The sequence below is a fragment of the Epinephelus lanceolatus genome, chromosome 19 (assembly GCF_041903045.1).
Source record: "Epinephelus lanceolatus isolate andai-2023 chromosome 19, ASM4190304v1, whole genome shotgun sequence".
Taxonomy (NCBI): domain Eukaryota; kingdom Metazoa; phylum Chordata; class Actinopteri; order Perciformes; family Serranidae; genus Epinephelus; species Epinephelus lanceolatus.
The window spans coordinates 14,334,738-14,358,830 of record NC_135752.1 but is presented as its reverse complement, the minus strand read 5'-3'; the positions used below and the strand labels follow the sequence as shown (position 1 = coordinate 14,358,830).

Genomic DNA, 24,093 nt, shown 5'->3' with positions numbered 1-24,093 from the left:
TAACTGTCATTTGGTACCAATTATGAGGCAACACTGCTTATTTTGTACATTTACAACTAATAAATGTAAATTAATTGTGGTTGGTGACTAGAGAGTCCTTCATACTGTGCAACCTGTCAACAGACAAACAACATATAAGGAGAGTTTCCAATAATGAATAAATAAATAAATTGATAATGAATCATTATTTACACTGATTTATTTGAAACATTTCATGTAAGTAAATTCCAATTTCCTAATAATTAGTGACAAAGACAGAAAACTCCCTGGAAATTACCAGGAAATCACGTTCATTGTTAGCTCCTCCAGTTTCTCAATTCAACATTACTTCCTCATAATGATGACATGTAATGTTTTACAGCTGAGGTCATTGTTGGGAGTCAGAGATAGAAACTGTGATGGACTCCGAGCTGGGTTCAAATCAAACCTCACATAATAAATCAATTAGTGAGCCTCTTACAGCCGACTGTGTGTGTGATAGTGGAGAAATCATATTAAATTGAATTTGTGAAGGCCATGTTGGACCTCAGCAGTGGTGGAAGAAGTATTTGGATCCTTTACTAGAAGTATAGAAGCACTTTCAGCTAGATGAACTTAAAGTTTTAAACTAAAAGTACTTGTTCTGCAGAAAAATGGCCCCATTGTCTCATTATTATAACTCTTATCACTGATGCTATGTCGCATTTTACTGCTGCAGCTGGGTAAGGCAGCGCTAATTTTAACTACAAATACTTCAAAATTGTACTTAAACACCTGTATTTTAACTTCCTGTCATGCCTGTTGGACATTAACATGAGTGGCACACCTTCAAAGACGTCAGTCATCTTGCAGATTTGAGCAAATGTGGCACCGTTGGCCCAGGCGAACACCACATCCATGAGGTGAGGCTTAAACTGGTTTAGGTAAGTCTCCTCGTCCACCTCCAGCTTGGCGTCTGCAGACACTTTGGCGATGCGCTTCGCACACTCCTGAACAAAAACAACAGAAATCACATTTAAACCAAGTTCAAACTTTTGTTGATTAAAAATCAAAATGTTTGATTCTGGTTCTAACGTCGTCTCACCTGCATTTGTCTCAGAGGAGCTGCTAGTTGTTCAGTCAGTTTTGGCATCTCGCTGGCCTGGAGGGAAAACGACATCATTAATGTTGTGACAGCAAATACACATTTGTTTTGTTGTTTGTGTTCCAACTCTAGTCCCTCTGACTGCTCTTTGGTTCGTTATTTTTAAACATTCAACATTAAAAGAGAGTGGAACAAACATTTGATCCTGCTCTTCTTTGGTGACAAAACAAACCACTTTATCACTTCATGAAAATGATTGTCAGCCTGTTAAAGTCACCTACAGCAGCTTTAGTTGTCAGCAGTTCTAACACCTGTCTGACTGTATCACTCTCTTATCAGTGCAATGTGAAGCTACAGCCAAGCGACAGTTTAGTTTTGCATAAAGACTGGAAAGAAGTAGCTGCAGGACTAATCCTTGGATGGACCTGCTTTTCCCCCTGTTTACAATCTTTATGCAAAGCTAGGCTAACTGTAGCAACAGACACATAAGCGAGGTATTGATCCTCTCATCTGACGCTCAGCAAATAAAGTAAACAACTGGATTTTCCTGGAAAAAATAAAATAAACAAAAATTGCAAAACAGGTAATATTCACATGGTAGCGGGTATTAGAGTCACATATTTATACATCTTTCATTGGAGCTGGTTACTGTTTGAAATTTTTTATACTAGTGCCAATATGATATAATTTTTTTCAATACCTTACCTTGAGAAAAATAAACATCTATTTTCGTAAAATAAGAAGCTGAATGCCTCTCATATTAATGTCACCAGATCAGGATAGCACAAACACAGACACTTATATTTTGTTTCCAGCTGAGATACTCAGAGCAGACAATCGCTGGCTGTCACTGTACCCTGGACGACACTGGGAAGCAGAAATTCAATGAAAATTGGCCATTTAACTAAGATTTTGCAGCGTGACTGAAACCAGTACAAGGCAATGTGTAAGAGGCTCTATGTATATTAATGCGAGAAGTTTTTAAAATGCGGCACAATGAGAATCAAGGCAGTGGAATCCCACATGTAGAGTGAGAAACACAAAATCGACAGGAACACTCGCCAACAAACGCAAGTTCTGTTCTACTCTTGTGTCTGTCAGGAGATAACCACGTTTTATGTAAACATTTCAGCAATATTGTCCCTAACCCAAAATAATCAGTGTCAGTTCATGATGTTTTTCACTTTCAATTTTGGTTACTGTAAAATTTCCAAGTGGTATTAAAAAAGTCTTAAACGGTTTTAAATCTAAGTTGCCTTCAGTTATAGGAACCCTGACTCAAACACAGTATACAATTATCTAAACTAGTAAATATCTGATTAAAGAATAAGTAAACAAGACTATGAATCTGACCATGAGATCAGTATCAACTTTTGGGACAGTTTTTGGTTGCTTTGCTTGTCACATGATATGGGGGATCAGTGAAGTCCACATTGAGAGAATGACTCCTTCCTGTGCAGGTTAGTATTGTTCAATCATCGTTGAAACCTGGGTTACTTTAGCACTGTCATCAGTGGTAAAAGACACACAAGTTGGATGGTTTGCTGTTACCTCAAACTAAACTAGCAGCAGGTGCTCTGTAATGACTTACAACAGCTGTGCACACACACACACACACACACAGACAGTGTGGTTGTGTAGTGGTGTGCAAACATGACAGCTGCTTGTCGTCGCTCCCTCTCTGACAGACCGCTCTTCAGACAGAAATGTGCTCTGCTGCTCTGAGGTCTGAGCTGACGTCCAGCCAAAGAAAAGGTTTGTTAAACCATCTGACGCTGGATTGCCTCATTGAGAGAACAGGCTTCATTAGGAAAGACAAACACACATCAACCTCAGGTTTCTGTTTTGGTTGCATCGCAGGGGGAAAAGGCCAAGAATGCGACTTGAGTTGGGATGTGTGGGAAGAATGGGAATGAGCTGTTTATCTCTGTGTTCGCGGAAGAGGCTTAATATCTGTTTGTATGGAGAATTAGACGAATTATACGCGTTTGTGTGTGTGTGTGTGTGTTTGTGTTCGTACATTCTCCTGGAAGACGAAGCAGGACAGCAGGGCGGTGGCTTGTTCCACCGTCAGGTCGTTGAAGAGACCATTGAACACCATCTCCGTCAGAAGAAGCTCGTCAGCACTGGAAAGATTATTAGATAATATCTTATTACTTTATCACACTGATCTGATACATCTCTTCCCATGTTCTATTAAAACAGCAATGCACAAATGTGGTGTGTGTGTGGGAGTTAAGTAAAAGCAGGTGAGAGCAGATGTTCCCTCATCTTTCAGCCCTGGTAGAGCTCACACTTCCAAAAACAGCAATACATACAACCCATCACAAATAAGATCCAGGGTCCATCTCCTCAGTAATAGATAAATCTGGGCTGCAGTCAGAGATAGACAACCCATCGTTACTGCTGCAGCACTTCACTTAGGAATTTGCACGTAACATCGTATGGTATGAAACCTTTTCATCTAAATTTAGTCCAATTTAAAAGGCAGCTGGATGCCCTTTCTGTTCTGTGCTGATATCAGTTCCTCAGGCAAACTGAGACTTCAGAAAACAAAAACCTCTGCTCCATGAAGTCAATTTTACTCTCCAGTTCCAGTTCCTAATCTCCATTATTATCAAATCCTTCTGTTTTATTAATTAGCGTATCCAGAAGCAGCATTTTCCCCCCAAATATGTGTCCTAAACAATTTCAGAGCAGTGTTAAGACTGGATAATGTCCACATTCACTCAGACTACCTTCAAACCTTCAGACTGCGACCATGATTAACCCAAACATCTCTGCTTTTGCTATCAGTGTCAGTGTGTTCTGTTCCACTCCACCAGTTTCTATAGGCTAAAACAGCTGAGCCGCCTGGCATTAAAAAGGCTAACTCATCATGTCAGAGGCCACACTATCAACAAACAAAACACACATTGTGCTGGGTGTGTGTTTTTTGTCCTTCCTTACCTGCTAATTTCACAGGCGACCCGCCCTTTCATCTCGATGACATCAGACGGACTGGCGAAACCGAGACGTCGCAGGACTCTCTTCCTGCACTTCAGCTTGTCCATCTGCAGGACGGTCCGAGCTTTCTTCAGCTCTCGCTTGGCCGTCCGAACATCTGCCGCGATCTAAGACACAGATACGTATCGTTAAAAGTTGCGATCTTTACCTCATTTAAACTTGGAGAAGCTCTTACAGGGTTTTGAGAAAACACTTAACAATGATGAAAAGCGCTGATACTACCAGCTGTTTAGTGCATGAGATCATTTGAAACACTACATTAATTGTCATATTAAAGGAGTGGAAATATTTGAGGCATCTGCCAACAGATGTTAACCAGCCTGGTTATCTTTCCTCAGTGATGTCCATTATCCACTTTAACCTTTAGCCATCATGATAACAGCACATCTCAGAGCCAAAGAGCCAAACTCATGCACAAAGGCATTTCACCGGCATGGTTTATTACTCAAACAATTCTGAGTAGTTATAGCCTTATTTCTGCGAACCAGTGGCTGCATCTGAGCTGGACACAAGAGCTGGAAAGTTTGAACTTTCTGACGCTCGTGCTCCCTGTAGCAAACGCTGAAAGCATTTAACACCACAAAAACAAATATCACAATAAATACTGCTCTAGCTTTGATCACGCTATCAAATGACATTCAGCTTTATCAGTCATGATATGGTGTGTGTAAGGTGTGATAGCTTACACTTGCTAAACAGATAAGGTAGGTGTGTTATCAGTAATTAAAGGTCACAGCAGTAGCCTGACATCCATTAATTTGCAATTAGCAAAGGACGCCATCAGCAGCTGTAGATCAAAACACCTCTGGACACATGTGAATAGGCCTACAACCACTCAGAACAACAAAACATGATGTAGTGCTGACCAACGGACATACACCGATCAGCCAAAACATTAAAACCTCTGGCAGGTGAAGTGAATAACATTGATCATCTTCTTACAATGCAATGTTCTGCTGGGAAACCTTTGGCTCCTGGCATTCATGTGGATACCAACTGACACACAGCACCCACGCAAACACCCTGTGTACCAAAAACTGGTCAGGAGTGGCCCGAAGAACGTGACAGAGAGCTCAACGCATCGACCTGGCCTCCAAATTCCCCAGAACACAATCTGATTGAGTATTCATGGGGCGTGCCGGTACCCCAGAGGTACCTCCGATCCCCAGTGGGGCCTTTTTGGATCGGATTTGGCTCTGACATGTCAAGGCATGGACACGAGACCTCTGGGGGTGTGCTTTGGAGTCTGGCACTGGGGCGTTGACGGTAGATCCTTTGAGACGCGTTGGTTGTGAGGTGGGGTACTGGCACGTCCCACGGATGCTTGATCAGATTGGGATCTGGGGAATTTGGAGGCCAAATTGATACCTTGCACACTCAGGACCAAAGGTTTCCCGGCAGAGCATGGCATTGTAACGAGATGGTCAGTATTGTTCATGTCATCTGTAAGTGGTTTTAATGTTTTGGCTGATTGGTGTATGTAAGCAGACTACAACACGCAGAGATGAGCTGTGATGGTGTAGTATCAATATGTCTGTCGACATTTTTTCCATCAGAATATGAAAACAGTACTCCAAAACAAAGTTCCATGTCAGCTGCCGCCATCTTGATTGTTTTAAAAAAATGGCGCACGGCACTCCTCTTGACTAAGTTAGGTATATGCCTAATGTTGAGTCCCCGGTGCGAGGGTAATCACATATTCTGTGTTAGGCACGAAGGTTGTCAGTCATCATCTTAAACAAACCAAACATTACAAAAACGGTTATAATTGGCCAGAAGCGAGCCACATCAGCTGAAAATCTATCTAAACAGGAGGGGGACCAGATGTATCTGCCAGAGCAAATCAAACACGAGCTCTCAGATTCGTCTGGTTCCCAGGCTACCACAGCAGAGGTCACCTGCAGTAACCAGATTGCAGATTATCTGCAGAGAGATGCTGATAGAGGAGCAGGTTAATCTTTTACTCTGCCAATTAAACATAATGTGATGCAGTTTAAACTGCACTGTATACCCTATCATTTCTCACACACAAGACTACAGAGGGATGTAAATATTTATGCAAATTGTCAAACAACTGGTTTGCTTGTTTCCCCCTTCCCTGGTAAAGCCAATCTGAGTATTTACATCTGTAACACTCCTCAAATATGAACTCAGTAAGGTTGTACTGAACTCAATAGCCTGACTCCGTCCTTGATCTGTCTGTAAAGCAGAGCTCGCACATGTGTGTGTGTGTTGTGCTTAATTAAGTACAGGACATTATAATGTCTTAGAATATGGATCAGGCACAGAAATCTATTTTGGAAAGGAACACTAACATGTCTAGCATTTCCTATTTTTTCCTACGCTTCCGAAAGTGCTGCCAATATATTATTATTGATCTTAGTACTGTGTGTTCTTATGTTGATTACACATACACTTCCCTGTGAGAGGAAAATGTCTATAAAATGTTTTAATTCACAAACAATGTGTGTTGCATTTCCACTAGCACTACGTCATGCATTTTCTTTGTTAAGTTAGCAGCACAGCTAAGTGGATGGATTTGTCGGCCTGCTGGTCAGTTGAATAATATCTCAGCTACTTTTTGAAGAATTGCCATTTAATATGGCCCAGCTGAACGTGTGCATGTAAACATAGCCATTGTGATCTGATGCAGTTTTTGGTTATCTGACCTATAACTGAGGGTGAGGCCCTGCAGGAATAATGCCCTTGCTTTCTTCCTGTGTTTGTCTGTATGAGTATATATGGCAAAAGCCAACCAGTCTGGCAGGAAAGGACAATGGAAGGAGACTGTGATAAAGAAAAGGTAACCAAAGAAGATAAAAAGGAAAGATAAAAGTAATTATTATTTCAATAGTAACAAACCCCAACTGTGATAACTCTGTTTAAATAGTATCGGTGAGGTTTGACATTTAGAAAAGTTTCCTCGAGTTGACTTTCAACTTTCCCACGAACCCAATGACACCCACATACAGTTTCTCACCAGAGCTTTCTTCTCACAGAGCGAGTACACAGATTCCAAGTTGGGGTCGCTGTGCAGGGGATGGGTGTACATGCGGTGCTCAAAGGCCTCCACTTTCTGAATAACTTTCTTGAGTGCAGGGTCTTTGATGCCCATGTCATCAATGGGGTCGAGCAGAGGAACACCATCTGGGAAACGTTTCTGCACCTCCTGCAGACAAAATGTTTGGAGGCAACAATTTGCATACTGATTTCTGTTGAGTTCAACCAGCTTCATTATCTTTGATTCAACACGGCTGCATTTTGTACCTGTATAGACTTGAGCATGAGCTGTCTGTTGTCAAAAGGCCTCAGGTCTTTGGGGATGTAAAGGCGGACTGAGCTGATGGACGAAAGGAGATGGAGCAACACTGGAACCACCTGGACAAAAAAAACACAAAAAACAGAGTTACAGCCACCCCAACTACAGAGACATGAAGTCTTATTTGTGTACATAATGTGCAGTTAAGTGTGTGTTTGTCGCACCCACCTGCATCTCTCCAGTCTCCCCTGGAGCAGCAGGTTTAGCAGCCTCAGTCGCAGCATCTTTTACGCTGTCCTTACTACAATGGACCAAAACCTCCACCACAATCAGCGGCTCTGAGTCTGTACTAGTCTAAATAAGGAAACACACATTAGTCACAGCCACATGTAAACTGACTCACTCATGTGACACCTTGACACCAACTTACCTTTGTGTTAGTTTTCTTGCAAAAGTTCACGACGACTCCCCAGCCGAAGTCAGCGTCTTCATTTTTTACCTGTATGATAAAAAACAAAGAGCCTTTAAGCGACATGTTGAAATCAGTCATTACTGTCCTGTCGTCAAACTGTGAGTGTGTGAGCTGTACCTTGACAAGTCGCCCAGGCTGCAAGAAGGGCAAGCAGTATTTGGGTTTGTGGATGAACTCTTGTATCTCTTTCCCCAGTTTGGCCAGCTGCTGTCTGATTTTAAAGTAAGTGACCACGCTCTCTTCGTTGGGAATCTCAATGCCGTGGTACTGCTCCTCGTACTTCTTAATTTCTGCACAGACAAAATAAGAGGTATGACTGAAGTGTTAACTAGAACTAAATCACAACAGAACAGGCAATGTTTTTTATGTTCACATCTTGTAGTGAAAAACATTTCTTGATGTTTTCTGCACATCGACCTCTTAACATGGAAATCAACATCTGACAACAAATGATGAAAGATGTCTGACACACCAAGCTGCCGGTTGGCAGTTTGTCAATCTTGGGCCGCAAGTGAGTGTCTGGCGCCCTTGTCAGCTTTTGTTTTCGGCCAATCCAGCATGTTGAAGCAGTGTCAAAGCCTACAAAGCCCGTCAGTAAATGATACCACTCTTATCAGCAGTTAAGCTCAGTGATTGAGAAGACAAATGCAAGTGAGGAAAGCAAACAAATGGCTTGCATCAAGACAGAATGAGACTGAAACAAATTTATTATGTTAAGATAGTTTTTCTATTTTTTAGCCATTGAGCTCTTTAGGAGCAAAGGTTAATAATTGTTTGTGTCACTGTTTACTGTTTACTAGTGCATGGTTTTTCAGTTTGTGTTGTCAATGTGCGAACTGGCTAACTAGCATCCTTGAATCTGTCCTGTTGGTCTTCTGGTTCCACTTTCTGAATGACAAATACAGACTACCACTGCCTGCTTCAATGAAGACTTATTTCCTCTCAAGCAGCTGCAGGACATACGTGCTTGTTGGTCGCTGGCTGTAGGCTTTGCGGTGTGTTTAATGCAACTTTTTGGCCAAGAAAAGGCAACATGAGGTGACACAACAGTCAGCCTTCATCGCGTGTTTTGGGCCCAACTCGCAGCCAAAACTGTTCTTTTAGTCTTAAGCATATCTCATCAGACAGTTTGCCATTTCTAAATTAGGCAAAATGCAGTTGAGATCTGAAATACATGCAAACAAGTTTGCAGAAATCACTGTAGTAGTAGAATCCAAAGTAGTTTCTCTACAAATTACTTTCATATCCAGCCTGGGGTGTGCTGTAGGAAGTATGGAAAAAATGCTTACTCTCCACAACGCCAGGCAAAGCCCTGTAGTGTTGGAACTGGTAGAAAGATTTCTCCAGCATATACTCTGGGTTGATCTCCTCCACACGCAGCAGGTTGAGCACCATGTTGTAGGTCAGGTGGAAGGCACTGTTCAGAGGGTCTGCTGAACCCTGCACAGCACAATAAGAACCAGACAGGATCAGTGCTGGGTGATGTGGAGAAAATCAAATATCACAATATGAACAAACACCTTGATATCAATATTGCTAAAGGATTGTAGGGCTGACTATTAGTGCTTTCACAAAATATTAACACAGTGATATCATCAGTAATGTGCATATAATTACTAAATGAAACAGAACTAGAACAGCCCAGTGAGAAAATGACATCACTTTACTATAATTAAAACCAGGAAAAGACAACACAATATTACAGTACGCAAAACCTGAGACGATATCTAGTATCATATCCCAATAGATATGATATTGATACACTGCCCAGCCCAAGACAGAATAAAACTAAGCATAGAAAATAAATGTTAATGTATGCAATGTAATGCATTATAACACTATACAGCACTATACAAGTGATTTTGTGTTTTGATAATGTTAGCATTTTCCTTAAAGTGCTAACAAAGTATGAGCTCTTAATAAACGCAGGCTGAAGTCACTTTTCCCAAAATAAACCCTGAGGAGGATTTTGCAATCACGACCTCCACAAACACAGATATGAACCACAGCTTTCACCTCTGGGAGTTGAGCGCTGTGACGGAGCCAACAAACACTTTTACGTTAACTCAACCTCCTTCAAAATCTATGCAACTACATTTTTATAGCAGCTATAAATGTGTCAAATCAAACACAACAGACTGAGACACTCTGGCTTCCCTGTGACTGTGTTTTGTCGAGCTTTTGACGGAGCACCAAATGGCCCAATGATCCATCGAGAGAACAACTTCAGAGCCACTTCAGACAATTTCCATTCAACCATTCACACAAATTCTCAGCAGGACAGGAGGGAAATATGTTTCATTGATGGGATGGTTGGACGAATCTTCTAAGAATGTGCAGACAGCACAGAAGAGCTTTGCAAAGACGTGATTGATGACTAGCAATTGCATTCAGAAAAACAACATGAACTTGTAGCAACTGTAGCAGCCATTTTCACGGTACCTTGAGTAGCTGTTTGCCCACAGCTGGACTCATCTTCTCGTCCACCATGAAAATAACAATTCCCCTTTCATCCATTCCTCTCCTACCAGCTCGCCCGGACATCTGGATGTACTCACCTGATGTAATCTAGACCACATGAAAACACACAAAACATTAAGAAGAAAGACGTGTTAGTGAACACTTCTCTGTACCTGTGATAAAAAGTATATTTGTTAATGCAACAAACACTGATACAACTGGGCAAAAGGCATTGTGATGATGTACTAACGCATATTTGAATGAGAATATAACCAAATGTTTTGGAAAATAGACAAGGAATTTCAACAATTAGTTCCTAGCCAAGTATCTGCATTAGCAAGAGACTGAACCAGATTTCCTGAAGCCTCTGGGGACTGTTCTCTCCATCGCACATGGCTCTAATTTAACTCCACATATCTACTGGTCTTTGAGCAATAAAACTGCAAAGAAAAAAAAAGACAGATAAGATTATTTTTGTGTTGAAATGAGCTGATGCCATGGGATCAGCTCTTGATTTGAAACACAGTGTGTTTCAGGAATGAGAATCGAATTTAAATGTGCGAGTGCCTGCGTGGAGCTTTGGCACCGTCAGAGGCACCAGATGTTCCTGATGAAACTCTTGGAGGGCAGTTTCCTCCTCTCTCACATTCTCCTCAAGCCTTTGTGTATGTGAGCTCGAAATCCATGTGTATGAAGTGAAGATGAAGGGTGCTTCTAAGTGACGGCAGCTCTACACACACACACGCAGCCCCCAGCTCGTATAAACAATACGTGGCTGTTTATGTGGCGGTGCGAGCTGCAGGACTTGAAGACCTTATAAAGGCCTCGCAGCAACACACTGTGTGACAACTCCGCACTGCACACAGGCCAGAGCTGTTGTTTTAGAGAGATAGCACGGTTAATGGGGAGCTTTACAATCCTACTAGCTACTCATTGACGGTACAGTGACAGGGAGATTAGCCTCGCAGCTCGTCTCAACAGGCAGAAAAACCTCTCTAAAGATGGATGCCTAGTTTATATAAACTTCGCTTTTTGGGCTCATTTTCTGGCTTACGTTCACCCACAACCACAGTTATGGAAATTGCAGTTCCACAACATAATGTACTCGTTACGATGTTGCCTGTATCATAACGTAGAAAAAAAGCCAATAAATTTACTGTGAGAATTTCCTCATGACAAGATATATTTATTGACTTATTATGCGACAATAATTGTGCGTGTGTGTGTTTCTGTGTGTGTTCTTACAAAGCGATGATTCTTGCCATCAAATTTGCGTGCACTGGTGAAAAGCACAGTGCGAGCCGGCATGTTGATGCCCATGGCGAATGTCTCTGTAGCAAACAGGGCCTGAAATGAGAATACAAAGCAATAAGATGATATAACTGCAATATTATGACAATGTCATTGTGGTTTGGGCTACACAATCACATTTATGTTTTGCAATAAGTGTTTCCAACCAGATGGCATTGTGTGTACCCTTGAGGCCTAATAAACACGTTGAATATTTTTTAAATCCAAAAAAAACAAAAAAGGATGGCGGGCTGCCCAGTTGGTTAATTCTGGAATGCACTCAAAGAGCAAATGGTGCTCACAAAGAAAAAGTAAATCTTCTCATGTGAAAATGAGCTTCAGACTTCAGGGGCATAATTACAAGTCTCTGAGGACTTACAAGCGGTGTAACTCTAAAGTTTTTTTTATTAAAACGCTGCTCCTCCTCCTCTGAGCGTGAGTGCCCAAAGAGTCCAATTTTAAAATTTAAATGCAGCATTGTTTACGTCCATGTTTGCTTGCTAGCAGTCTTGTTTTGTTGGCCCATTGTCAGAATTGTTTACATGCCACTGCCACTGACTGCTGATGAGGGCTGTAACGTTTCCCAAAAATCAAGATTAATTGAATTCAAAATGGAATGAAGTCGAATATTGAGCATGCTGCTGATGCTTTCTAAATATGGACAGCTGTATGGCTTCCTCTCAGCTCCTTAGTATGCTCAAAATAACTGTCAAGTTCTCATGAGTCTAACACACAGTGAGCTGTGACTGTCATAAGCATATGCTGGCAGCAATGTCCATCCATCTGTGTAAGAGCAAGTGTCTTATCCTTTAGCATGGCCTTTGTGTTTTCCCGTGTGGTGTCATTCAGTTGCACTTTGTGTTTTGGGATTGTGGTACGGCTTGGAATTTTATATCGTGGCTCCAGTTCTCTCATCAAGCAGCGTCTTCGCTTAAGCTTAGTTTACTGAAATGTCAAGAGAGCGTGCAACAGGTCAAGCTGAGAGTGAAATTTAAGAGTGCCCTCTGCTGGATCAAAAGGCAAACTACTTCAAACTTCTGATGCCTTATAATTGGTCTTTTGCACTTGAAGGCTGTAAATTTTGAATGTGAACAGGCCATTTCAGTTCAAAAATTAACTCAATTCGAACAGAGTGTCTAATTATAAATAAAAAGTATCAGCCCTACTGCTGATGAATGGAAAAGCCTAAAATAGGCAACACAACACAGGTCAGGAAAACGCTGCTCCACAGCACTACTAGTGGTCAAACAACTCACAGGGTACCTTTAATAATTCTTGTACATGCAGACAGAAGCTGCCTGGAGTTTTGTGTATTAATGCCCAACATTACTACTTCCTACACTTTTATTTTTATTGGACAAACACAGTATTTAAAAGAGACAGTTGTACCTTGATCAGGCCTTCAGAGAAAAGGATCTCTATGGTCTCCTTCAGGATGGGCAGCAGGCCTCCATGGTGGATTCCAATCCCCCTCTTCAACAGAGGCAGCACATGCTCCACCTGAGGAATATAAAAAGGTTTAGTGACAAATACACCACTTCATTCACACAATCACAACCATCAGCACCAGAGAAACATAGTGGAAAAGCACATAACCATCATAGTGGAAAAGTGTGATGTATGGTTGGCTTTGCTCTTGCCGTAGCGGTCTACCCACTAACAAGTGTTACCTCAGCACGGCTGGTTTTCATAATGTGACTCAGCACAACGGGGTAGAATAACAGGAGCACAGTGTTTAAGCTTGTGTTGATATTATGTGTTCAGTTATGTACAATAAGGCAGTTTGACTGTCTTCTCTGAGCAGAAAATGATTCAAAAGGAAACGCTGAGGACTTTTTTTTCCGAGCTTTTACAAGGTGGCAGCACTGGGATCAAAAACAGGAGTAAGAGCAGCATGGATGGTTATAAAAACATCACAGGAGTTGAGAGGAAACAGAGTGTGAGAGTCCAGTCTTTCTTACCTGAGGGAGTTTCTTGTCTTCGTCTGAGAGACAGTCCACTGCGTTGTTGAACACTTCCTCCACCAGACGTTTCTCGTCATCTGGTACAAACAAAGGATTTTCTTTGCTTAATAAAGACTTCTAATAGCTGTTAAGAAAACGTTCTAAATAATTGCACAAAGCCATTTCCTACATCCTGAACCTCTGTGTCTCAACCACTCTTCAAACATGCACGCACACACAAACTCACACACACTTTTGGATCATTTTGAAATGTTGTTTTAAATATAATTTCTCTTGGCATGTGTGGTTAATGTGGAACAACGGGGAGGTTTTTTGGGAATTGCTAGCAGGGAAAGTTTAACCACCCAGGGATTGAGCAAGCAAATGATGCTGCTGCTTTCACTTCAACTCTCTGTTAACTTTAGGTTTTATCTGATTTCGACAACATATGTTTCAGCAAAGTGGTTTCACTAATTTCTTACTCAGTTTTTCAAAATATACTGCATTCATATTGTTCAATTAAAGCCTGATCCAAAAGACTAAAGCTGAGATTTTACTACAAAAACAAACAGTGTCTGGTAAGCTGCTGAATGCAGTCACATGTTGAACCACTTAATTTTAAACCACTGTATATGAATGAACCGATGGCTCCACCACCAGTGTCTTATTATTGTGCTAACTTCATTACATTATTTACGGTGGCTCTTTGGCTATCTCTGTCCATGTGGAAACTTAGTCACACGTCTTTCTTTATTCATGAAACTATTCTGGGAAATCTTCCTTCTTATGTGCTTGTGTTAGTCACAAACTTGGATGTCCATAAAGTCTGATGGCTCAATATTTATTTTTAATGTGAATGACTTCAGTGTCAATGGGACTTATTTTAATGGCTTAATAATAACAAAGCAATACCACAGACAAACACACATTGGGCCAATGTAAAAAGCAAACTAAGCCTAAGCTAAGTCTGTGGCTCCAGTAAAACAGCCTGATCAAAAAAATGTAACAGCCAAAATATCCACTTTAGAGCCATTGTATTAAAGAGCCAGAAGTCTCGAGTTTGTCCTGAGGGTGGGACAAAAGGGAAGCTCAGAGAATATCCGAAAAGGAAACTGTTGCACCCCAGAGAAGCATCACCATGTTCAGTAAATTCCATGGCAATCAGCCTTTTAGCTTTTGATGTTTCTTGTGTACAACTACAAAATGTCCTGATGGTGGTATAATAAAGGCCGAAGGGTCACCAAAGACACTTCTTCCCACAGCAAACTACTGGGCAATCTGGTGAGTAGTTTTCAGTGCACCGTATTAGGGACCAACTCCACTGAGTTCACACATGAAGATCAGTTTACTCGTCATTAGGGTTATTACTCAACTTGTGAAAACATCTGTATAATATCTTCTACATGACACATTTTGTAGTGTCCAAGCTTGGGCAGAAATCCTGCATTGCAAACTGCGGATGTCAAGTTTATATAAAAGTCAAGGAGGATCTAATGAAAGAGGAAAAAAAGTTGTTTTATGTGAGATGTACGATCGACTGTTTTTGGACTAAAGGTCAGAATACCTCAGCATCTGCTGCATCAATGTTCCCCATTATGTTTAATTTGCCTCTTGCTAGCAGAGATGTTCTGATACCATTTTTTCCTTCCCAATATCTGAACTTGCTTATCAGCTGATACCACTAACGCTGTATTGATGAGAAAACAACGCTATTATTGTTGTATGGTTCGACTTAAGTTAGACTACAACATAAACAAATACATTAATTAATAAATACACACATAAATTACCAAATTGCTGGCATTTTACTGACGTTACACCATCTACCGGAAACCAATTCTTTGCCACTCGCAAACAGTAGTTACCAGTGGCTGCAAAGCACAACATGCTTTGTAGGCTACTGTTTTAGAGCAGCTAAATACAATTGATTTCTGGGACAACCGCCATTTTATCACAGTATAAAAAGCCTCTCATGGGGACAGTCCTTCAACGCTCTGACGAACAGCATTAACAGCTGATTGTCTGCGTTCAGCTGTTGCTCTGAATGCTCATAAGTATACCCTACAAATCCAAGGCAGCATCATATGTTTGCATTTTTTACTTGCTCCCGCAATTTAAAAGCAAAAAACACACCTAGACTCACCGCAACATTCATCACAACTTTTTAGAAAAGCTGTCGGGAAATGAGCATTTCAGGCTGCAACAATCCCCCTACTTTATTAAAATGTAATACTTAATTGCAGGAGCTCTCCTTTAAGTCAACAAAGGATCGTCTGCGGAGCATTAACATCCACCAGTTCACAACTATGTGACCAGTAATTGCTGAAATATTTGGCTCTTGGTCAAACTGCTGGTTGGAGACACTTCATCAACCTCACGCTCTGCACATTAGTGGCAAAAAAACTATGATGCCGCTGTTTAACCACAAAGCTACTACATCCCAACAGCATCCCATTCACAACAACACAACCGGTCTCCATCTCCATCTGACAGTGTTTGCAAGAACCGACAACACCTCCATTACTTATCTGTCTGACACCAAAGTTCTGCACTCCGTCAGTTGGTTTGTGTTTCGGCACCAGCCGGTCCCCTGACTCCAACACGGCTCCCCTGCCATTCCACAAACACTGCCCAGAAACTATGTGTCACGGTACACAGCAGGAACAGAGAGAGGGGGGCTCTGTCTTAAGTGTTCAAAAAAACAGACTAAGAAGAATATATGGAAGAAAGAAAGAAAGAAAACACAAAGTAGAAAAGGTAGAAGCGAGGGAAGGGGGGGGGGGGGGTTTGACCATGACAGAAACCAGGAGAGCCACGTGGCTCCCTCTCCTCATTATAACCCACCTACACACACAAACAGAAGAGCTCCATAACACCAACAACCTGCCTACAAACACTGGTTAAACAATCTGGCTTTTCAACTGTTTGCTCAAGAGAATTGGTCCCTATGAGTTTCTAAATGACAGACATAAAGAAAGAAAAAAATATACATCTTTTTAAACTGCATACGGTTAAGTGATGACTTGTGCCATAGCTGTGATGCAAGTTTTCTGTAGCCATACAAGAAATGTTTTGTCATAAAAGCTTCCTGTCTTTAAACTACAAAACAAGTTAAGTGAGTAATGTGACTTCTTCACAAAGCAGATTATTTCATTTCAACATTGTTCCTCAATCAAGTGAAATTTTCTTCAGTCTAATAAAATTATCCGACTGCTATTACTGGATACTATCTGCATCGTTTTCTAAGAAAATTGCTCAGTTCAAGAAAATTGTCAAAACACATGAAACTGTTGGAAATAAGAAATTATGTTTGGCAGAATTTTTCCATTTGTTTTTTTTTTTTTTTTCATTTATTGCAATATTAATGAAAAAAATTGGCCACGTTGACAGAAAAACGGACTTCATTGTTGGAAGAGCTCAGCATTAAAACAAACCTCCTCATTTATAAGAATGTCACAATGCAGCAAAAACAAACCAAGATGAGGGAGGGAAATGTTTCCCAAGTAAGACTTCATAAGCATTTTTCATTTCTCTGAAAAAGCAGCCCGAAGCAGGTGGACGCGAGCCAAACTCAATCTGCTGATGGATTATCTCCCATCATGCAGAGATTTGTCCTCATGAAGCAACTTCACTTAACCACTGGACCAAACAGCAGCACCAGCTGTGCAGCCACAATAAGCCACATTCAAGGTACTCGCTCGGTGGGGAGGATACACTCGGCTCCGCTTGCCAACAATTTAGCATTTTGGTGAGCAGTTTCGCTTGCCCAATTTCAACTCCCTCCCCAATGCTCATGGCAATTTGTCACAATGCATTTATTCTGGCATCTGGTGAGCAAAGATGACCTGCTCCCAAACTCTGAACGAAACACAATCCTTATTTAATGTGATGATAGTGTGAATTTATATCTGATAAACCTGAAAACTGACTGTCGACAGGAGGTACATTATGTCAAGATGACATTTGATTACTTACTACTGACCAAATAAATAGCTGGGATACTTTGATTATCAAGTCATTAAGTAAAAAACAGTACAAAATGTCTTGTTTTGTTTGACCAACAGTCGAAAATGATATTGAGTTTACTATCAAGTATGTCAAAGAAAAGCATCAAATTCTCACATTTTAGAAGCTGAAACCAAATGTTGTCTAAAAAAAATGTCTAAATCAATCTGATTGAATTATTGTTGCAGCTCTTGGACATATCATTAGATTATAAAATGTACGCTAAGTGGGCTACAAATCAAAGTTGTCGACACAATTCTGCGCTGTCAAATTTGGAAAATATTCAAACGTTTTCATGAGTGAAAATGGCAGAATGCAGCATGCAAATCATCTATCATGCTGAATCTTCTGAATCACACATTATGACCTCACTCGGTTTAGCAAAAGAAGAAAATGGCAGCGATCCCATCACCTCCCATCACCTCCCATCGATCTGATAGTTCAAGAGTCTGACGTAAACCTTTTACTATGCAAAAAATTCACAAAACCTCCAGCACTAGTGCATTTATCTACTCAAACTAAACAAGTGCTTGCAGGGTTATTACACAGAGCAGAGTCATGCTTGACTTGCTGAACGACCACTCATGTTGTAAATCTCCACAGTGACAAGTATATGTTTCTAGTAAAAATAACTACAAACACAGAAACATATATGTAAGTTAAGATAAAAGCAGTATGCTGAATGGCAGCACAAATACACATACCTCTGTTAAAGTCCAGTTTGGCCACCTGCAGAGCATAGGCCTCACATTCTTTCTTGCTGAAGCTGAAAATGATAACGGGCTGGAAGTTCCTCTCCATGATCATCTTCACTATCTTGAACACACTGGATGGACCTGAGGGAATCAAACACACGAGTACACATGAGCATGAATTCTTATGTACATCAAGACATTTACGCATTTTACTTGAAAAGTGACACACACACCTTTAGTGCCTCCTTTCCGTCCTCTAGGGTCCCATTTGCCCCCTCCGCTGCTCCCAGAATCCCCTGCATCTCTCAGCACCTGCATAGCTGTGTTGAAATTGTCCTCTCTGAAATCTCCCTGAAGAAGAGTACACACACACACATTTTTTATCATGTACATCATGTGAAGACTGGTCCTAATGGATGCATCCAAAATTAGGAGACAGAGATTAAGAGAGAGGAGAGAAGGTCATCTTAGGCTAATATGAGACCAAACACATGGAGTCTGTTTCTAGTCTGACTTGTGCAGGATTAATTAGCCCACTCTCATTGATAACATAGTTTGTAGGTGTCCTTACATTCTCATCAACAACCAGGTGGAGTCCGTCGCCCCCTGCTGGGAAGATGTAGTGTTGCAGTGGAGTGGGACGGTAGTCCGTGTAGACGACATGACATGGCTACAGGAGACATGAAACAGAAACACTTCATTAATTTTGTAACAAGGAGGAAAAACACAGAGATCCTGGTCCTTTCATACAGACAGATAATTATCATCTCCTCATATTACACAAAGGACGTGGTAACTTAACCCTTATAATTAAAATATATGCCAGAACAACATCCCACCTGCTTATGTAGGTGACAAATCCATTCAGCAAACTGTCTGGCGTTGGGGATGGTAGCTGACAGGAAGACGTAATGCACGTTGTCAGGAAGAAGGATGATTGTCTCCTCCCATACCACACCACGCTCTGAAATACACAAAGTGCAGAGAGATTTGCTACAAGCAAGAACATGTTCGTTTTCTTATCCGAAACCTTTCTGACTTCTTTCTGTGCAGTTTACTTGCACAATTGGTCCAAGTCAGATTCACTAAACTTTCCTAACTGCACAAGCTTGACATAAATTGCACCGGTGCACCTTAATGGGATTTTATCATTAGCAGAACTGATGCCCCTAACTGCCACATAACGCTGACTGCACCACGCCATTTGTGGGCAAATTAATTTAATTCGCAAAAATATTAGTGAAGATTAAAAAGAATATCACACCATGGAACTTCTATTATTACTAAATCAGTAAACAGAAAGATAATAAGTTTAGCAGCATCAGTAGTCGCATTAGAGGACACAAAACAATTAGAAAAAGTCACTGCCAATAAAGTGTGTCATTAGAGCAGCGCTGTGCTGTGACAGAAACAAAGACTCAAAAGTGTCTTTCTAATATGAGAGGTGGTCAAGGAGACGTAAAAGATACAGAGATATTATACAAGAGAGTCTACACTAAGTGATGTTACACTGTTGGATACAACAGAGCATGATACTTTAGAGCGACCTGCAGCTGTCGGACATAATAAAAAATAATAACTACGCCGCCGCAGGTGTCTGTGTTGAAATCTCTCAAAACAAATGATAAAAAAATGTTAAAAACTCTTCATATATATTCATTTTGCTTCAAGTTTGTTTTGGTTAGGGGCGTCGGTGGCTTAGTGGTGGAGCGGGCGCCCCATGTACGGGGCTGTTGCCGTGGCGGCCCGGGTTCGATTCCAGCCTGTGGCCCTTTGCTGCATGTCACTCCCTCTCTCTCTCCCCCTTTCACGCTTGTCTGTCCTATCAAATAAAGGCTAAAAATGCCCAAAAAAATGTCTTAAATAAAAAGTTTGTTTTGGTTAAATATCCTATTTTAGTCAATTTTGGCATTATGTTCAAACTCCAAATTTATTCAGACTCAGTCATTATGACCTCCAGTCAATTAAGTACTTTTCTGCACTGTGTAGAAAGGCACATTCTCTGTACATGACTCATGTATACAATCTGGAATCTAAACCACTTGTGAATTTCATTAATACCTACAGAAAATTGTATGTACAAGAAATGCAGTGAATCCAAAAAATGTATGTGAATGAATCTGCTCATGCTCAGAGTCCTGATTTTCCAAACCGTACTGTTTGTGTTGTTCATTTTCTGTACTCACCGGAATCTCTCATGTAATGGATCTCATCAAAGACGACCCATGCCACTTCCCTCATGATCTCAGAGCCTCGGTACAGCATGCTCCTCAGGATCTGGGAGAACAGCAGTTTATCATGTCAGACCAACCTCTCAGCGCTGCTTCTACTCCCAGCAGCACACTTTTCAACGACTACCCTCGAATAAAGGTGACATTTGACGGCTCTAATGATGACTCCGCTTTTGCAGATGTCTCACCTCTGTTGTCATGACAAGGCAGGAGGCAGTGGGGTTGATGGTGACATCACCAGTCATCAATCCCACATCCTGGAATTCTTCGTACATCTCTCTGTACTTCTGGTTAGAGAGGGCTTTGATGGGGCTGGTGAAGATCACTCTCTGCTTCTCTCTCAGGGCCAGTGCAATGGCATATCTACAAGAAAAGGATATAAGGGAGTGACTAACCTCATCATATACCCTGACCCCTCATAATAACATAAGAACATTTACCCAGAGTATATTCTGACTAACCTACTTTTTACTTATATTGTGAAAACTTTCACAAAAATGCCAACTTTGCTGCACTTGGCAGAGTCCAGCAAACTCTTCATTATTATTACTTGTGCTTCTTATTCTCATGATCTATTCTCATACCTCATTTATCTTGTATATTTGAGTAAAAACAGTGATATGTGGATGCCATGACACATCAATGTCACGCCATGTCACAAAAATAACAAACCACAACAAAGATTAAAATAGCAGAAGATCCAACATTGCCGATAGTCCAAGGTATTAATAACAACACAGTCATATTCACAAAATAGAATCAACTACACTAATGCTACACTATCCTATATGTGCTATAATTTGGGTTTAACTGCAAGCTTTGGTCTCTCATGTGTACAGGACTGTAGTGCTTGAGATGAAATTCAACAATACAGTAAACAATTAATTCTTTACACAACTATTGAAGATACTCACTCAGCACAGACCGTCTTGCCAGCAGAGGTGTGAGCAGACACAAGCACAGACTCGTTGTTGTCGATACATAAGAGGGCCTCGCGCTGGAACGGGTCAAGAACAAAAGGGTACTCCTGCAAGAAAAACAAGACATGTCAACAAAACAAATATATTGCAGGTGTAGCAATAGTTCTTGTAAACTAACAAGCACACCATAATTTAAAGTAACTTCTCATACAGTGATACAGTATTCTGTATAGAAAGGTGTGCTAATATGCAAGTATTTTCCATTCAGAAACCACGTGCTGCCATTATAAAGTCAAGAAAATGTTTCCAATGATTTGAATGAGGTTTTAACAGTGACCTTATATTAGCCCCTGTATATGCTTCAAAACAGCATTTCAGTGTAATTACATAATGTTTCTCACTGAACAAACCAAATTAATTCCGAAAGTCCAAGACCCAATTTAAAGGCACGTTATACCTTGGCTGCTTTCCCCACTCGTGGTTTCAGTGGTTTATATTCATCATTGGCAGGCAGAGCGACCTGTCGGAGAAAAAGACACATTTTTTAATCAAAGTTTTGACATTTAAAGACAGAGGAATCAGACAGGTGACAAACTGAAAAGATAAAGCCTGATATGTCTTTGGCCAATGTGGTGTGATGTGATAGACAGCGGCAGCGCTTTCCACCACGATATTCAAACAAATGAGGGAATATTCTTTCACAGAAATGTCTTTATCCCTCCAGTAGAGTCCCAGAAATAGGCACAATCTATGTGAAGGCACACTGAAGCTACTGTAACAGCTTGTGGTGCCATACATCTGCAAATTTGCTTTATTTACCTCATGTGAGCATCCTTCCACAGTCTCAACTTGCTCCACCTTAATTTGGGGCATAAATTCTGCAAGACTGAAACCAAAAAAAGAGAGAGAGAGAGAGAGAGAGAGAGAGAGAGAGAGAGAGAAAACACTGGTTATCTACACAGCAACTTCAAAACATTATACAGTATCTGAAGCCATGATTCACCCTGAAAACACTTAATGTTATTGATCTGAATTGCATATTGTTCAATCAACACCTCTCTGGAACAGTTTCAACAAAAACTGAATGTTATAATCTTCATGAGGTAATTTAAAGTGGTGGAGAACTATAGGATTAAAGTGGATTTAGTGGCATATAGTGGTGGGGATTGTGCAATAAAACCAACTCAAACTTCTGCCAGTTAGAATTCATTCAGTGTTCATTGCTCAGGAAGTTTTTACTGGGAGCCGCAGAGGTCTCTTCGTCTCCAAAACAAACTGATCTGGTGATATAAACCAATAAAAACACAGAATAAAGCACTTTCATGATGCAAATCAGTGTTTCTCCAATACTGCAAGTCACAGATGGGCTTCTAATAACTGTGGCTGACCCAAAAACACGACAGTGCAAATGGTCCTGTTTAGTGCAAGTGTTTGGTTTGATTGTTCTGGGCTACTGTAGAAACATGCCACTAAAAATGGCACTCACCACAAACAAGGACCCGCTCTGTATGTAGATATAAATGCCTTATTGTAAGGTAATGAAAACATGACAATTCTTCTCAGGTGATTATAGACTGGAGAAAACTTACTTATTATATCATATTCAATTTCTGCCAATATATCCCCCTAAATCCTACACACTGGACCTTTAAGTATGGATAATACCCAAAGTTAAAATCCTACATTCAAAATTTGACTCCAGTAAAGTGTTAAGTGGTATGTCAGCTATTATTCCATTATAAGAAATGCATTCATGTGTATGCAACATTTTAATATAGCTGTTTGAAGTGGGGCTCATTTTAACTACTTTGTATACAGCTGAGCAATTTAACCTGTAGTAACTCATGCTCTCATCTGTAATGGAGTAAAACGTACATTACTTCCCTCTGAAGTGTAATAAAGTGACAGAGTGGAAACATTCAAGTAAAGTACCTCATATTTGTACTAATGTACAGTATTTGAGTAACTATGCTTAGTTGCTATCCATCAGTTACAGTTATAAAGCACAAAAGCACCCTGTACAGACAGAATAAAGATGTAGCTCATCTCACTTTAACTCATTAGCAGAGGCTGTGTCATGTCGAGCTTTCTTCCCAAACACCACCTCCTCTCCACCGTCACTGTCTGCCTCCCTCTTGATCCGTACAGACGGACCAGCATCCTTGTCGGTGCCATTTTTGCTCACAGCTTTCCTGGAAAAGACAAACACATAGGACACAGAACTGTTGGTACCTGAACCTGCCCTGATACACATGAACACTACACCAACAGCTAAGCTAGCTAGACTTTTATAACTTTGAACGTCCCACTCACACAAAAATGGCTAAACATTATAACTATATTTAACACAACAAAACGATAATTTCATTTGACATTTATAGGCACAACCAAGTGCTTTCTCTGACGTTCCATTGAAGAGTTAACCGACGTTAGCTAACGTTAACTAGCCGGTTGACGTTCTATCTGTCTGGCACGCGCAGACATGATGCTACGTTCACGTACCCTGGACCTCCTGGTTTCAAACACCAAACATGACTATGCAAAAATTAATACTTTACCCTATTTCTGGTGTCAGAGAAGCGGGTATCTTTTTGCTTGTCGTCGTTTGTTGTTCATCGTCAAACACGCTGAACAAACCGTCTCCAAACGCGTCTGCCATGACTGTTAGAGACACACTACCCACAATACAACACGAGGCGTGCTCCGCGGTAATACTTCCGGTACGGCAACTGGGTTGTCCAAAAGTTAA

The 24,093-nt window shown here is 40.8% G+C and overlaps 1 protein-coding gene across 1 annotated transcript in view; it reads right to left on the bottom strand.

Moving 5' to 3' along the window:
• mtrex (Mtr4 exosome RNA helicase) overlaps positions 1-24,059 on the bottom strand; it is a 25,275-nt gene extending 1,216 nt beyond the window's left edge. The window contains exons 1-25 of the mRNA XM_033646801.2: positions 23,903-24,059; positions 23,396-23,536; positions 22,164-22,230; positions 21,802-21,864; positions 21,339-21,451; positions 20,613-20,787; positions 20,380-20,470; positions 19,033-19,157; positions 18,765-18,863; positions 18,427-18,544; positions 18,203-18,334; positions 13,512-13,591; positions 12,940-13,050; positions 11,506-11,607; positions 10,243-10,368; positions 9,090-9,240; positions 7,918-8,090; positions 7,759-7,827; positions 7,557-7,682; positions 7,337-7,447; positions 7,050-7,238; positions 4,013-4,176; positions 3,084-3,189; positions 1,064-1,120; positions 806-968 (exon numbers count right to left, since the gene is read on the bottom strand). Of these exons, the coding sequence (XP_033502692.1) occupies positions 806-968; positions 1,064-1,120; positions 3,084-3,189; positions 4,013-4,176; positions 7,050-7,238; positions 7,337-7,447; positions 7,557-7,682; positions 7,759-7,827; positions 7,918-8,090; positions 9,090-9,240; positions 10,243-10,368; positions 11,506-11,607; positions 12,940-13,050; positions 13,512-13,591; positions 18,203-18,334; positions 18,427-18,544; positions 18,765-18,863; positions 19,033-19,157; positions 20,380-20,470; positions 20,613-20,787; positions 21,339-21,451; positions 21,802-21,864; positions 22,164-22,230; positions 23,396-23,536; positions 23,903-24,003 (2,953 nt within the window). The 5' untranslated portion in view covers positions 24,004-24,059. The remainder of the gene's footprint in view (positions 1-805; positions 969-1,063; positions 1,121-3,083; positions 3,190-4,012; positions 4,177-7,049; positions 7,239-7,336; positions 7,448-7,556; positions 7,683-7,758; positions 7,828-7,917; positions 8,091-9,089; positions 9,241-10,242; positions 10,369-11,505; positions 11,608-12,939; positions 13,051-13,511; positions 13,592-18,202; positions 18,335-18,426; positions 18,545-18,764; positions 18,864-19,032; positions 19,158-20,379; positions 20,471-20,612; positions 20,788-21,338; positions 21,452-21,801; positions 21,865-22,163; positions 22,231-23,395; positions 23,537-23,902) is intronic.
• Positions 24,060-24,093: the final 34 nt, after the last annotated feature.